General features: G+C 32.2%; 3 protein-coding genes across 5 annotated transcripts in view; 2 read left to right on the top strand and 1 right to left on the bottom strand.

Annotated features, from left to right (window-relative positions):
* Nucleotides 1–58: 58 nt before the first annotated feature.
* On the top strand, nucleotides 59–1,520 carry LOC149481655 (transmembrane reductase CYB561D2-like). Its single transcript, XM_089705158.1, has 3 exons — nucleotides 59–262; nucleotides 633–825; nucleotides 1,222–1,520. The coding sequence occupies exons 1-3, from the start codon at nucleotides 59–61 to the stop codon at nucleotides 1,518–1,520; spliced, it is 696 nt and encodes a 231-aa protein (XP_089561284.1).
* A 299-nt stretch (nucleotides 1,521–1,819) lies between these two features.
* On the top strand, nucleotides 1,820–3,582 carry LOC149481654 (uncharacterized). Its single transcript, XM_089704968.1, has 3 exons — nucleotides 1,820–2,062; nucleotides 2,312–2,504; nucleotides 3,068–3,582. Exons 1-3 carry the CDS (start codon nucleotides 1,850–1,852, stop codon nucleotides 3,367–3,369), a joined length of 708 nt encoding a protein of 235 aa, XP_089561094.1. The 5' UTR covers nucleotides 1,820–1,849; the 3' UTR covers nucleotides 3,370–3,582.
* Nucleotides 3,583–4,800: 1,218 nt separating this feature from the next.
* The window catches only part of LOC149481653 (ADAMTS-like protein 4), a 49,305-nt gene continuing 38,593 nt past the window's right edge, over nucleotides 4,801–15,512 (bottom strand). For 2 of the 3 annotated variants that reach the window (XM_089705218.1, XM_089705219.1), the window contains exons 8-17: nucleotides 13,319–13,499; nucleotides 11,930–12,090; nucleotides 11,208–11,483; nucleotides 10,702–10,926; nucleotides 10,106–10,342; nucleotides 8,923–9,073; nucleotides 7,777–7,949; nucleotides 7,407–7,560; nucleotides 5,176–5,238; nucleotides 4,801–4,961 (exon numbers count right to left, since the gene is read on the bottom strand). In XM_089705218.1, coding sequence (XP_089561344.1) covers nucleotides 4,861–4,961; nucleotides 5,176–5,238; nucleotides 7,407–7,560; nucleotides 7,777–7,949; nucleotides 8,923–9,073; nucleotides 10,106–10,342; nucleotides 10,702–10,926; nucleotides 11,208–11,483; nucleotides 11,930–12,090; nucleotides 13,319–13,499 — 1,722 coding nt within the window. In that variant the 3' untranslated portion in view covers nucleotides 4,801–4,860. The remainder of the gene's footprint in view (nucleotides 4,962–5,175; nucleotides 5,239–7,406; nucleotides 7,561–7,776; nucleotides 7,950–8,922; nucleotides 9,074–10,105; nucleotides 10,343–10,701; nucleotides 10,927–11,207; nucleotides 11,484–11,929; nucleotides 12,091–13,318; nucleotides 13,500–15,512) is intronic. The other variant, XM_089705220.1, reaches the window with a different exon arrangement.

The raw sequence follows: 15,512 nt of genomic DNA, 5'->3' as shown, positions 1-15,512 counted from the left end.
AGGAGAGTAGCGCATTATTTCATGAACTTACTAAGACATTAGTCTGTCAATTGTTATAATGATTAGTCAAGAAGAAGGCATAACAAAAAGAAACGAAGAAAATTGTAAAAATTCACATAGTGCTTTTCAAACATTAAGATTGTTCCTTAATTATGTGACGAATATTCTGATGGTGTTAATAATTTTTATTTGCTTGTTATTTTCGTTACAAACTGGAAATTTTGGAGCGTATGAATGGCATATAGTGTTGTGTGTTCTGGGTGTAAGTATTTTTTTCTTATAGCTATTTTATATACTTATTAATCGAGCAATAGATTTACAGAAGCACTCGATTCCACAATTTATTTTTTTTTTTTTTTGTAAAATGGTAGTAGGTTTACAGTTAATGCTTTTATTATTAAAAATGTATCAATAATCGAGTCCAAATAATTATATAGGTCCAATACTTTAATAACAAATAATTATCATAAAAAAATAATCATGAAGTAACCTAGTCTCAACAATGATCATCAATGCATGCATTCCTTAGGAACTCTACAAAAATTTAATGCACCTACTTATCATAGAAAATACGTTTTTAGGATTATTTTTATCTAAGAGGCTTTGAGGATAACACATATAATTATTTGCAGTATCAATTACTCATGAGTCAAGGAATACTAGTAATATCGAAATATAACTACTGGTCTATGTATCTGACTCGACGACATAGAATTTATTCACATCTTATTCTACAAGTTCTCAGCATTATCTTGATTACAGTTGGTTCAGTTGTAATGTTTTATCAGAAGAAAATAAATTTTAATACAATTCACGGAATTTTGGGTAAGATAACTTTTAATGATCATGACTCATTTCACTAAAACAATATAACTACATAGTTACTATCTGGAAGATAATATAGATAAAAAATAATAAAATAAGTATTTTCACTCAATTATCTAAATCTTTTAGCTCATGCCAAACCGATCCTCACATTATTATTAGGTAAAGGATGTCCTGTTGTGTCTACTAAGACAATCGATTCAATTAACACACCTAGGTACCTATTATTTTTTATTTCAATATCTCGAAGATGATTTCTGCAATTCTGATCATACATGGATTTTTTTTTTATTGAAAACGAAAATGCCTCTACCATTTTCAATACATCCAAACTGAACTGCGAAAACACATTTCTCGAAATAGAAAGTTATATTTTAGACTTAACTTCCTTTTCAGCATTATGCGCTCTCATTATGTCCATAATGAGTTCACTGGACGGGATAATCCTGATGTATGGGAGAAACATAAGTAATTACATAAGCTCGTTTTGGCTTAAATCTGGTCACTATATTCTTGGAGCAGCAGGACTTATATGCTCTTCAGCCAGTCTTTGTTACGCCTTCAAGAAAGGATCGTTTAGAAAATGGGTCAGCAATGACGACAATGTCTTAGTGTTAATCGTTCTAACCAGCATTTATACTGTTTTGGTTTTAGCCGAGTTTGTAATTGCGATGGGAAGAAGATTACGTACTTAATTGATGTTTTTTAATAAATATATTATGGCGAATACCTTCTACTCATTTTTGTGTCGTATGTAAGAAAAATACTATTATAAGAAGTATCAGATCCAATGTTACTTAGTTTGTATCGATTCATTAATGTAAATCCCAATATTTTAATGATTAGATTTGAGTCACAGATTTTAGCATAGTATTAAAACTCAATCTAATTATCTAATATAACATTACGATATCCGAAAATTTGATTCCATCATATCAGGTGTAACCAATGATAACGTTTCGATATCTTAACATCGATTTACTTTCAATATATTTCGTGTGTTAAGGACGTCCGTTTTACTAAAATGTCAACTAGTTTTACAATAACAAATAATGCACCGGATGAAGTGAATAGAAGTGCACATTATGTATCTCCTGTATATGTTACCTTGTTAAGTGTTACTACAACAGTAACTAATTTGTGCCTCGGTGCGGCAGTCATGGGTGCTATAGTCTTCATACATTCTTTTGCACTGCCGACAACAATGATACAACATGTTTATTTATGTGGTATTGGTGTAAGTACTTTCATTTTTTATATTAGGTATAGGTAACTTGGTAAGTTTTTGACTTTTGTATACATAAAACTGTCGAAGAGATTAGGTACATTTAATTTTATAGTACAAGTGCACTATATTTAGTAGTAGCAATATATAATACTATCTTCATCTTCAGCTTGCTTAACATTATATCCAGTGTTTTTCTTACTAGGATCCAAATAACTCTCGTAATTCTACAAAATATTTCTAACGTTGTGTTCATTTCAGTATGTAATTTTAATGGCGCAAGCTATACAGTCTCTGAACCCTCACTCCGGCTGGGCGCGTTTGGTCAGTTACCAGGACCGGAGAGTCGTCCATTGGATGCTACAAATTTCTGCTTCCACGACAGTTATCGTTGGCAGCGTTATTAGAATGATGGACGTGCCAAACAATTTTAGAACTACTCATGGAATCCTTGGTAAGATGCTTTATAATATAGTATACGGTCGAGAACGACTTATTTTGATGATACTAAAATGTGAACGGGAAGACGAAGCGTGGGACGACCTCCCACAAGATGGACAGACGACCTGGTCCGAGTGGCAGGGAGCCGCTGGATGCAGGCCGCCGGTGACCGGTCGTACTGGAAATCCTTGAGGGCGGCCTTTGTCCAGCAGTGGACGTCCCACGGCTGATAAGAAGACTAAAATGTGGCCGTATAGATATTTTTACGTAAGAATATTATTTTCCCAAACTAAAATAAAAATGTACGTTTCATTAGAATGAAACGATCGGACGTTCAACGTTCAGATTAGAATCTGCCCCCCTAGACAAGTGGCTTTCTATTAGCGTAAAGTTCAATAGAATAGATTATGAATGTATGAGATTGACGTTTGATTACGACGACGACGACGATTGATTATGTCAATCTCATACATTCATAATCTATTCTATTGAACTTTACGCTAATAGAAAGCCACTTGTCTAGGGGGGGCTGAACAGAAAAATGCATCTATTAACACTTCTGTAAAAAATTTCCAGGTTTAGTATCCCTAATCCTCACGGTATTGAGCATGGTGGGAGGAATAGTCAACGCATATTCGGCGAAGCTGAACATAAACCCCACTTACTTGAAGATAGCCCATTCCTGTTTAGGCAGCTTAACTCTGAGTTCTGCTTTCCTCTGCCTATGTTTCGCATTCAACAGCACATTTAGAGTGGGATTGGGTAATCAAAATGCAGATTTAGCTATATCGGTAACTGTTATAGCACTAGTTGGTACGCTGGCTTCGCCTTGTATAGACGTGGTAAGGAGGATATTTAAGAATTTCAGATCGAACTGAATTTGTTTTTCGTTTTGTAAACTGTTGCAATAAAATGTAAGATAATGGAAATAAAAGTATGTGTGTTGATAATAAAATGCTACAATTTATTTATTTCAATAGTACATAACTTTAAGTTTATTTAATGAAAAGTTACGTGTAGAACTCATCAGAGGCAATCTCAAGATCCATGTCTTTAATAAATATAGGATGTAAATAGTAAAATAAAACCCTGATAGCTTGTAAAGTTGATTTTTATTTCGCTTTTATGTACAAATATCTACTTATAAGTACAAAATCTCTTGTAACGTAAAGTACCAATGTTTTCACGATATAATCTATATTTAGGTACTACTAATACAAAAAGTAAAGCTAAAGTTAAATGCCTATTACAATACTATAATCCTTGTAAGAAAATAAACGTTAAACTTAATATTAAATACATTATATCACACCAAATTACAAGTAAATATAAAAATAATGGCACAAATCAATTGTTTTTATTTTTTGTGGGATAATTAAGCGCTTGATTAGTTTTTAGAAATATAGATACAAATCACATAAATATAAATCCGATACCTTTTAAATTTGCTTTAAAATATCTAATCGTTATGCTAAAAAATTATTAAAATGCTACAATGGCAGTAAAAAGCTAAAAAATAACAATACACTTGAAAGACATTGTTAAATAAATTTCATTAAACTAAAATTATTTTTAAAAAATATCATACAAAATATCATCTCTAACGAATAAATTCAGCTTAAAATGCCCTTAAATATTAATGTTTGTGAAAAGAGAGTCTTTCAATTTTATTTTATCATATAAATAAAAATAATTATGCGTAGTTATTTCTCGTTCAGATTTCGTATATATTTTTAAGATATTATGTATACGTATATTTATGTATTTATATATTTTTGAACAAAATTGCATGCTATTTTTTCTGCTTTCAAGGGGATGGACGAAAGATTAAAATTTTTATTCATAACTAAATTTAAAAATTTCCTTTCCACTCTATATAAATTAATATAAGTATTTACGTATTTAGGTATTCGCATATTAAGTATAACTGTTTCAAGTAAGTGTAAGCTGTTTCAAGCTTATAGCCTTATAATACATATTTTATAAATGAATTCAATATCTATAAAAAATAATAAATAATACAAATGCACCAAGATTTTTCACAATAACCGTGTAACCGTAATACACAATCATTATTATCTATTGTTCCGTACATTTACTTCAATTATAAATACATACATATTACCTATTGCATAAAATGCCTATAAAACTGATCATAAAGAAACTCTTCTATTTCAAACTTGCCAAGAATGAAATAACCTATCAACACAATATTTCTTATATTCAAAAAATATTATTATGAAAATTTGATTTATTTAATATGGTAAAATACGTACACAATTTTATGAAAAAAAAATATTTTTTTTTTAGAATAATACTTTGCCTGCTTTTTTAAGTTTTTTAATATGTGTATAAGTATTGAGATTATTCTATCCACTGCAAGAATGACAACAATTTTGCATGTAGTACTTGTAATGGCAAAGTCTGGCTTGAACGACGAGAGCGCAGTTTCGCAATTTGTCTTCGCAATCTGTAAAACAAAGGGAAATTAAAAATTAAGTGTTTCATTCATATTCTGAAATAAAAATATGGCTATCGAAATGCTTTGTGTAAAACAATCATATACCAATCTGTTAATCATACTAGTCTTTATAGGAGCTTAAAAGTTTTATAATTTGTGTAATCTTATAATACCGAGTTGAAAGTTACTGTAGCAATAGAATAAATGTGAATAAATAATTTACCCTTTTCTTCGGGTATTGCTATCGTAGTCCTATGGGTTGAAGTCGTCTCCACTTTTTGGGATTCTGCAACAGAAAATTAAACTAATCTATCACACTTAGACTTTTTATAAAAGTTGTAACGAAAATTTTCTTCCAAATTTTTTATATTATGAAATGCTGAATGACAGAAAATGAATATGATCTACAATTTTCAGCCACATTAATAATTAAATTCAACATGTTAACCACTATCCTTCTGCCTAAAACATGTAGAGACTAGATCTTAGCTATCCTTCGTCATTGGAACATCAGTTATATAATATATTATTTTGTCGCAGTCATCGCCAAACTAAACGGGTATGTGGCGTGCCGACGCACTATGGGACAGAACGGTATAAACCATCTCAAAAATCTATAACTTTTTTGTTTCTCGTACTTTTTACTTGAATTTTGGTATACGCATTCTTGAATAACTACGCTATAATAAACCAAGTCCATTTTTGTTTTGGTAATTTTATTTTTTTGTTTAAAAACAAATACAAATAAACTTTCGTAAATTTTCTTACAAAAATCTTACATTATTTAATAATTTTCCTCTTATCTTAACAGAACAAACATTGCTTATATATTAAACAAACATTTCAAGACTTTATACTTAAAAAAAAATAAAACTTAGAAAATAATAAAATAATTATTGAGTTGAGTACCTATATTAAAAATGTTACAATAAAACAACTGTTCCTTATTAAATACCAGAAGCTATTAAGATTCTTTTGGAATTTTTGGTCTTTTTTAAATATGTTGTCTTTATATACTGGATATACATATAGGGATCTGTTGTATACAGCAAGATGTTTCTTCCATTGCAGCTGAACGCGAACACTTTCGGACGTGATTTAGCCTAAATAACGAATACAGTGATGTATATAATATATCACCGCTGATAGATGAAAATTTTCTAATAAATATTTTTCAAGTCCTTCAGAATTTTACAACTTATTAACAGCGGACATATATCGCGGCGAACACAAACACACTCATTTTTATATTTTTAGACTTTCAACAGTTATATTACTGTGAAGAAGTATCTCAATACTTTGTTATAAATGCTGAAATTGTTGGGGTTATATAGGACCTGAGTTTTAATAACTTATGCAAAACCAATGAGAAAAATGATAAAAAAAAATTCCCATACAAATTATTTAACCTATAGGCAGATTACAATTAACGCAATGGATTCTACAACAATATAATTATTAATTAATTATGTTAATGTTGTTATCATAGGTGTGAAGGTAAAAAAAAACTATTTTAAGTTATATATGTCATTTAGAATTTTAATAACAAGTAGAAACGTTAAATTGGTTTACATAATTTTTTTCTCCCTCTCTTCACATTTCAGCATCTAGCTCGAAAAGGCGCAGTAATGACGCAGGTTTTTTTTACCTTTTTGGAATTTTGAATAACTAAAGAATCTAAAAATCATAATAACTCAACTTCGGCAGCTTTCGGCAAAGACGAAAACTCAATTTGAAAATGAAAAAGACGATAAAATTCAATGATTCACAAAAAAATTAAAATTAAAATGTGGCAAAATATTTCGCATAAAATATGTACTAATTCATAAATTTCAGATCCTAGTCAATCCAAAAATGTATGATACATATTAATTTTAATGGGAAACTTAGAAATACTTCAGAAATAGATTACGTGCTAAGTAAGAAAATATGACTATTGACTACTCAGGTTTACTGTGAAATTTAATGAGATAAAACTGATTAAAATTTAATTTCATCTATTTTATCGGATAGTTCGTTTATTCAGGAATGTAATGCCACCAAAAAATCGTCTGTACGACAATTTTGACCCAAACCATTTTTGAGATGGTTTATACCGTTCTGTCCCATAGTGCGACGAGGAGGCGAGTCGCTCACTGCGCCTTCTATATTGTACCCTAATGCCTAGGGTACAGTTACTTGCATTTCGGGCGGGCACTACAGCTTGACCGCAGTGGCTGTACCGTTGTATAGGTATGTGCGTGGCGAGGCGGGGGAGAGTACCGACCGCTCCGTTTCTTTTTTACTCGTGCTCTTTCTTACCCGGTCCCCGCCTCAGCACACATACCTAGGGCGCGGTACAGCGGTTGCGGTCAAGCTATAACACACAAGTTATTGTGGAGCTGTACCCCGGTGTGAGGGTACAGTTACTGATACACTGCACGCTGTACACTGTAACCACCACTACACACTCACCACTAGTCAGCACGTTGTCACACTTGTGCGCGCACGGGCGCGTGGCTTGCGGCCGCGCGCTGACACACAGCGAGTCGTTCACTGCGGCCTCGCTGCGGGCGCACACTACGGTGCGGTGCTGTGCCCCAATGTGTAGGGTACAGTTACTGATACACTGCAAGAGAACGATAAATTCGAACTCAAAAAAAACTTTTATTTCTTAACATTGATTTGGAAGGCAGTACAGAAAGATATAGAGAAGTCTTGAATTAATGTTTTAAAAACCTATTGACAATTTTATGTCGATCTAGAGTCTATTCAGAGTTTCTAGAGTCTTGCCAGTTATTTTAAAAGTAGGCGGAATAAAATCACGAAATTATAATATAAATACCTGTCCCCAATCGCTAGTATACCATGTGGGAGAACAGTCCCCACCACACGATCTTTCAGCCTCGGGTTTCGGTGGTTTACACGCGGAATCCCGTAAATGTCTTCCAGAACCGCCAATACACAATACACCTCGTATTTGTTTGCCACCGCAAGAAGTACAAGGTGACCAATCACCTGTTGCGAATAACAAAGAATCTATATTTATACCTGTACCTATATCTATATTTGTACAGGGTTAATAAAAATTAGCGCATCATCTCTTGCAACGTCAGTGTAATAAGCTCAATAAGAATTATAGTTTTGCATACACTGATTACGTAAAAAATACTCATAAAATTCCAAACGCTTTATTCTTTATCCATGTTTGTTTCAGTATTATAATGTAGATTTTTAAAACAAAGTGAAGAAAATTCGACGATGTGTTAACAATTAAGATTTATCGATTGTTATTACAGGTAAATGATACACAAACGTTATGCATTAACCATTTTAATACGACACACAGAATAATAAGTGACTGTTTGGTATTCAGTGTTCGATAATCTATCTAACCTTGTCTCACATTATTTATTACACTTTAAAATTTGATCTTCACTGATATGTAGAGCCCTTCTCTATGAAGGTTAGGGTCCAAATTAGATATAAGCAATGATAAGTCGTGCTAAAAAACTGTTACATAGTCAACGCTTAAAACAATGGCAAATAAAGGTAAACAAAATTGTTATGCTATTAGCTCCTGAATAATAAACAGAGATGATTTCCAACTTAAAAACAAGCAAAGTTCCTTGCGTTGCAGTTTTTGTTTTATTATTTTTGTTCGTAGACCTGTTACTAATTACCTATAATTATCAGAAACGCTACAAAGAACTTAATATTCACACACGTTTATTACACCCAGAGATAGTAAATCTCTCTATACATTTTAACATATTACAATTTCAAGAAATATTCAGAACTTTAATAATCTATTTATATAAAAGAAAGTCGTGTTAGTTACTCCACTTATAACTCAAAAACGGCTGAACCGATTTAGCTGAAAATTGGCAGGGAGATGGTTTAGAGCCAGGAGAAGGACATAGATACTAAATATGTACCACGGGCGAAGCTGGGGCGGACCACTAGTAATATAAAAAACAGTATCACAAACCTGTAAACCACTGCCCTTCATGCGGCTCACACGACACTTTGGGAGAACATGTTCTAGAATGTTCTGGAAGTTGTCTCGGAGTGCATCCAGAAGGATCGGCACATCGCACCGCTCTGGTTTGTATACCGCCGCCTACACACCAGCCTGTGCACTGGGAGAAATGGAAGAAACTCCAAACTCAAAATATTTATTGCAAAAAACAATTCATCAATCCATAAAAAAAAATATAATATAACCAACGCACATGGATAAAAAATTATACATTGCCACGTTTCAATATTTTGTGTATGAAGTGAAAATACCTTTACATTATAAAATTAGGTAATATTATTGATAAAATTATACCTACACAGACATTTTCATCGAGTTTTGTCAAGTTCTTTATTTTTATTCATTCATCTAGATTCTAGATGGATCTACACATATAAAAAGAACCTTTTAAAAGGTTTTGATATTATTAATCCATTAGCTTAAATAATTTGAATTCAAATTATTATGCATCAATTGCTTTATGTGCAGGTTACTGGTACTTTGCAATTATTGGTGATGTTATAAAGTCGTTAGATCTTTATTACAATAACAAACAAGCAATAAAATTTGTTTGTTTATTATAATGCTGCAAATTGTAATAGCAAAATGATGTCCCTAATGTAAATACGACTTCCATTAGCACCAATTGATTGCCGTAATTTTGCAGATGAAATTACCCACTAAATTATTTATCTACCATATTATTACCAATAAATGTTACCTATTAGTCTTAACATCATCATCATCATTCATTTATTCAGTTATCATCATTTTATGCAAATACAAAATATCAGTTATCCACCAAATAGAAGTATTTCAATATAATATAAAAATTTATCAAGGTATTATTAAGGAAACCTGACAATAAACAACCAGAGGCAGATAAAAAGAATTAACTTAATTAACGTAATTGAAGTGAAACTTCTTTATCGGCGTTGGAAAAAAATTTAGTGTAACATTTTTTCGTTGCGCGTGACATTTTTTCGTTACGCGCCATCTTTTTCTTATCCCTATCACGCGGGATTAGACGTATTTCTGTAAAGTTGCATATAGTAAATTTTTTTTTGAAAAATAAGGTCATAAAGAAGTTTCACTTCTTACGTGTGTACACTAGTACACGCACATATCTTTATTTCAAAAGATCTTGACCAACCTCAGACCAGTCCGTGTAAAGCCAACCAGCAGTTGCAAAGCTATATTCCGGTCCTACATCTAAATCTGAGCTGTTAACAGTTATCGTATACACAGGAGCATCTCGAAAAGTGTCCACTTGGTCCTGTGGTTTCGTTCGTTTCGTTTGAATCTGTCTGATTCCACCAGAATTACAATCTGGTATATTGCATATTTCTGTCGTTGGTGGCTTGGGTGCGGGGCATTTTGCGTCGCTTATCTGAACAAAAAATGTTAGGTAACGTAAATTTTTTTAAGTTGCTGATAAAAGTAAGAGATTTCAAACTCTGATGAAAATGCGGTAAAATTCTTCACAAATGGTTAGGAATGAATTGGAATCTTAAACAAATCAAAAAGCGACTGCAAATTGCCGCATCTATGGCGCTTTCTCGCGGGCACTTTAACCGTACAATATAGAGATACTTCTCTATCTCCAGAAGTATAAATACCTACATACGAATAGCTAAATTGCAAATTGCCACATTTACGGCACTCAACCCGTACAATGTGTTGGAGATACTTCTCTATCTCTAAAAGTATAAATGCCTACAAACCTATAGTAACACAACTAACACAAACCTTAGTAATCCCTTTCGAATGATCTTGCACGCAGCCCACAATCCTGGTCCTCATAGCCGGTCCACACTCTGGACAAGACGACCAAGTAGTAGCCCTCCATCTTGGAGGACATTGCAAATTGCCGCATCTACGCCGCTTGCTCGCGGGCACTGAGCCAGTGCAATGTGCGGGAGATACTTCTCTATCTCCGGAAGAACTGGCTTCTACGCAACGGTACTTTCCTACCTATATTTAAAGTCAGAAAATAGGATGGTATAAATAAAATATTACTTCAAAATCGTTGAAAAATCTATATAAAATAAGAATAATTAGGTAAAACATGATTCTTGGTAAAAGTAAATTCATTGGTTTTAAAGATATTATAAATTATTTTTTTATGATTCATTTTTACGATCAGGATGTTATCCTTAAATTTTGACTAGGAATATAAAAATATATTTTTGCTTAAATAAGACAAAACTTCCAACAAAAAATTAATCTTATGAATCAATATCACAAATCATTACCTGGAAGCCGCCTCCACAACTTCTAGAACATTGCGTATACGACAAGATTTTCCAAAGGAACTTCCGATTACCCACAATATTTTCTCCAATACCATCATTATAAGTTTCTTTAGGGAACCCAAGATGTCTAGATTTGTCAAGACCATGATGCCGTCTAATATGTTTTGGTGTAGTTTCTGGACTAGCTTTTGTTATTGACTCTATATCGATTTCACCAGGTATTGCGTCTGTGAAGTACTCGTATTTGATACTTGGGTTCGGCTGAGTATAGAGAATCTGCAAGAGATTATTCATTTAGTCTGGAAAAAGAATATTCTCTGATAATCACCATTTGTTTTAAAAGAGACACGGTTTGTTTGTTGTTCTGTAAGATTTAAAAGCATCAGATTTGTGAATTTAAAAAATTGCCGATATTATTCAAATAAAACGATAACGGAATGATTCCCTTTCCACCAAACCTTTATTTTTAATCATAAGAATATTTACTTTGCAATAATATCATTACTACACATTACATTGACTAAGTGTCTCCTAAACTAGAAAAATTATGAATCTTAGCATCCAGATTCCAGATTATTTTAAAGATCTTTCGCATAATCTGGTGAAGGCACTTTCGATCTTAGGATATACATATTATTATGTATAATGTTCCTATTTAAACTCCTCTAACTTTAAACTTTATATTGATATAGCTGTTCCTATCTAAATTATTATCTACTTACCATAATATCCACAGGATATTGTAAAGGACCGAGTGCGAACACAGAGTCCAGGCCAGTATTTCGCGTATACACAAATCTGGCGCCAGCTGCTTCGTATGTCCCCGGTGCGCTCACAGCAAACTCCCCATTCATAATGTACGACCCATTTGTTATTTTCAACGCTATAACAATAATTATGTGATAATAGGATCATGCTTTTTATTGTTGTTTTATGTTTGATCTGGACTTGGCTCTTGATTTGTTTCAATTGGATTATCATATTTTTTTTACATAAAATATCGCAGTTAATATAGATTAACATTAACAGACTTATTACTGTTACACTTAGTTGCATTTTTTTGGTGTAAATATGCCTAGTATATGCGTTAATGTAACAGCAAATTCACAGTCATAACTATGTAGATAATGCAACATAGAGAGTGTAAGGTGTAACATTTGTTTCCGCTAAAACACACCAAGGGACACTATTATACCATGCAACAATGTTTGAACGTACACTTATTTCGTAAAAGATAATTTATGAAAAGTTACGTAAAGCTAAATGGTATAATAGAACCATCAACAGAAACTAACAGCAACCTGCATCTCATTACTGCTTTTACTTTACAAACATATTATTTAAAGAAACATTACATCTTTTTAGTTAAAACACATCACCATAAAATAAATAATATATTATGTTAGCAAAACAACTCCTACATTCGAATCGCATTAGTCGAATGTTTATTCAATAAAGTGCTGTTAATCGATTTATATAAATCGGAAATGCAAGATGAATCTATTCATAAACACAGTAAGTTGGTAGGCGATGCTATTGTGGTAAAAACAAGTGATTTACAGCCAATCAAATGGACAATACTGATAAGTGACGAACCTCATGTTCGCGGCCCATTTGCAATCATCAAAGGGCCATTGAGTAGTTAATAATGAATGAATGTCTGGTCCCGCAGCCGTCAGCAAGGATTAATCATTCATTGCAAAGATAAATGATTTAGACAAGACTAAGTGTTTCATTTCTTAACAGAATGCTAGATTTATCATTAGTTTCCAAGTACGCTTTGCAGGCTTTAACGTTTAACTTTGTACAAATTTAGTAGAACAAGTTCTTTAATGGAAATCTAAATATATAAGTGTCTAACAGCTTTGCTCATTTATAATTATCATAACATTATATTATTGTGAAATTAAATAAGCACCTGACACCTACAAGTATGTACATACATTGTAATAAAGTGTTTATACAGCGTTTGTTATGTTGATTAAAGTGAAATGAACAGGTAAGTACATAGTTAAAGGATCTCTGCAAAAATCCAAAAACATCTGAGAACAGGCAATTAAAATCAAACGCGAGAACATTTCACAGCTTCAGTGCAACATATGATTACTCACCTATATAATTATCGCTGGCTGCGATCTCGGACACGTTGAGTCTGCAGGCGCCCTGCGGGACGGTCGTGATGTAGGAGTAGCCGAGGGGCAGCCGCGGCCGCGCGAACAGCCCCGACACCAGCCGCCGGCCGCAGCGGACTTCGCGCGTCCCCGCTATGGAGAGCACTTCGCGACCCACCGCCTGTGCAATTAATGTTACCCCGATGTGTATTGATTTGTTGATAAAATAAATACATATGATGAGTAGATGAGATTACTTCGCGAACCGCCTGTGCCATTAATGATGACGTAATTTAGTTGAACAATAAAATATTGGCTACCATTAATTCTTTTCGTAAAACTCGACTTTTTCATATCAGTATTGTTTAAATTTAATCCAGTTATTGAAAAAAATGTTGGTATAATAAAATTACAGGACGTTCTGTCAAACTATTATAATATTATATGTGTAAGTTATTAACACGTTTAACAAGTTTGGTAATAAAACATAACAGAGTTTATCAGAGGCTCTATATTTATTTTAAGAATTTTCATCGTCATTCTATTAAAAGCTAGAATTCTAGAATATAGTATAAATATTATTTTGAATTGCATCTTATATTCCATGTTTACAAATAACACAGATAAATTGTTAAAATATAAGATTAAAAGTGTGCCATTACCATTATAGATGTGTAAAAGCAAGATTAGCAAAATAAAGGTACATAATATAGAACGAACATCTTACTGCTTACATATTCTATCTGCGTTTAAAAGTGCCCTTAAATATATTAACAAGTAAGATAGTAAGTTGTATTCAAAAGGATTTGTTAATAAACGGAATGGCTTTATACAATTTTAATTAATTGATTATTAATTTATCTTTGTACAGATTTAAAGACAAGCCTCATTTTATTTACAAATATGAATCAATTGTAGAGTCGAAACAACTCTTGCAATTCAAATGTAGCCTTTTGAGATTTAAATTTACCCTTTTGTACAAAGAATTTCTGTCCATATAAATACTTTGAAAATAAACAAGACAGTCTGTAGATAAAAAAGCTGCTTAATGTAGCCAGGCTTTATTCCGATTAATGCAAATGTCATATCAAACATGTGATAAGTTTTAATCAATTTCACAAGTCTAGTCAATTATGAATAGGTATTTTAATTAAATTCTTGTTAATATTGCGTCGAGTAGGCGCCGAGCATGGTGTCACAACTCACAATACTATATATATAGCTATGGTACAACAATGGTTGACATTGTTCAAAAGAATTCAATCTCATCTCCAATATACATTACGATAAATGACACTGATATTTGAAAATGACAAAGGCATGAGCAAGAAAAGTTTCTTTCAATTTGTAAGTGTCCAGACTCCAGAGAAGTAGCTACATATTATGATTGTCTATAATTTGGAGTAGGTTTAGGACTACATTATATCTTCTAATCGTATAAGATATTTCATCGATTCAGATTAATATGGCTTTATTATATTATTATATTGAATATTGGTTAAAAATGCATCTACCCTGCTGTTTTTGCTGATTCTTAAATTAATCATAATAAATCCAATTAAAAGCTAAACTTGGTAAAGAGGCAAGCACTTGTATAAAACAGTGATTAAATATTTCAATTACTGATAGCGAAGAAAGCGTTGTTGCTCATTTATTTCTACTTAAAGGTGGGCTTGCTAAAGATCTAATGAACAGAGAATAGCTACGGAAAGCGTATTAATTAAATTTAAGAGTATTTTTCCATTCCGTAATTATTTAGGAAACTAAATGAACAACGATTTGAAATATCATAATAGATGTCAATTAAGTTGATATAAAAGAAATTACTTTCTTAAAAACAGCCCATTAATATGAATAAGTACCAATTCAAATTACAAATATTTCGAAAACTTAGCGCCGAATAATATTCATCAAAATTAACAAAGCAATATTTTTTTTGTTTTATATAAATACGTACAGATAGCAAATGCAAATTGCACTTTATCCATTGTAAATATCATACCAGCTTTTACAATTACCATATTATCGAATACAAAAATCTTCCACGACTTAATCTTGTTATTACTTCTCAATACTCAGGTTTAAAACCTTATTAGGGTTGGATGATAAGATGCCTCTTCAAAATGCATTATGCAAATTGACACTTACGACTATTTGTTTGTAAATGTAGAAACTGTTTACTTTTAACTGGTTG

This window comes from Colias philodice, chromosome 16 (genome assembly GCF_061535455.1).
Source record: "Colias philodice isolate Cphi_HAF_F1 chromosome 16, ilColPhil1 Martin Lab GWU primary, whole genome shotgun sequence".
Lineage (NCBI taxonomy): Eukaryota > Metazoa > Arthropoda > Insecta > Lepidoptera > Pieridae > Colias > Colias philodice.
The sequence above is the reverse complement of the archived record's forward strand: the minus strand, read 5'-3'. Positions and strand labels throughout refer to the sequence as shown.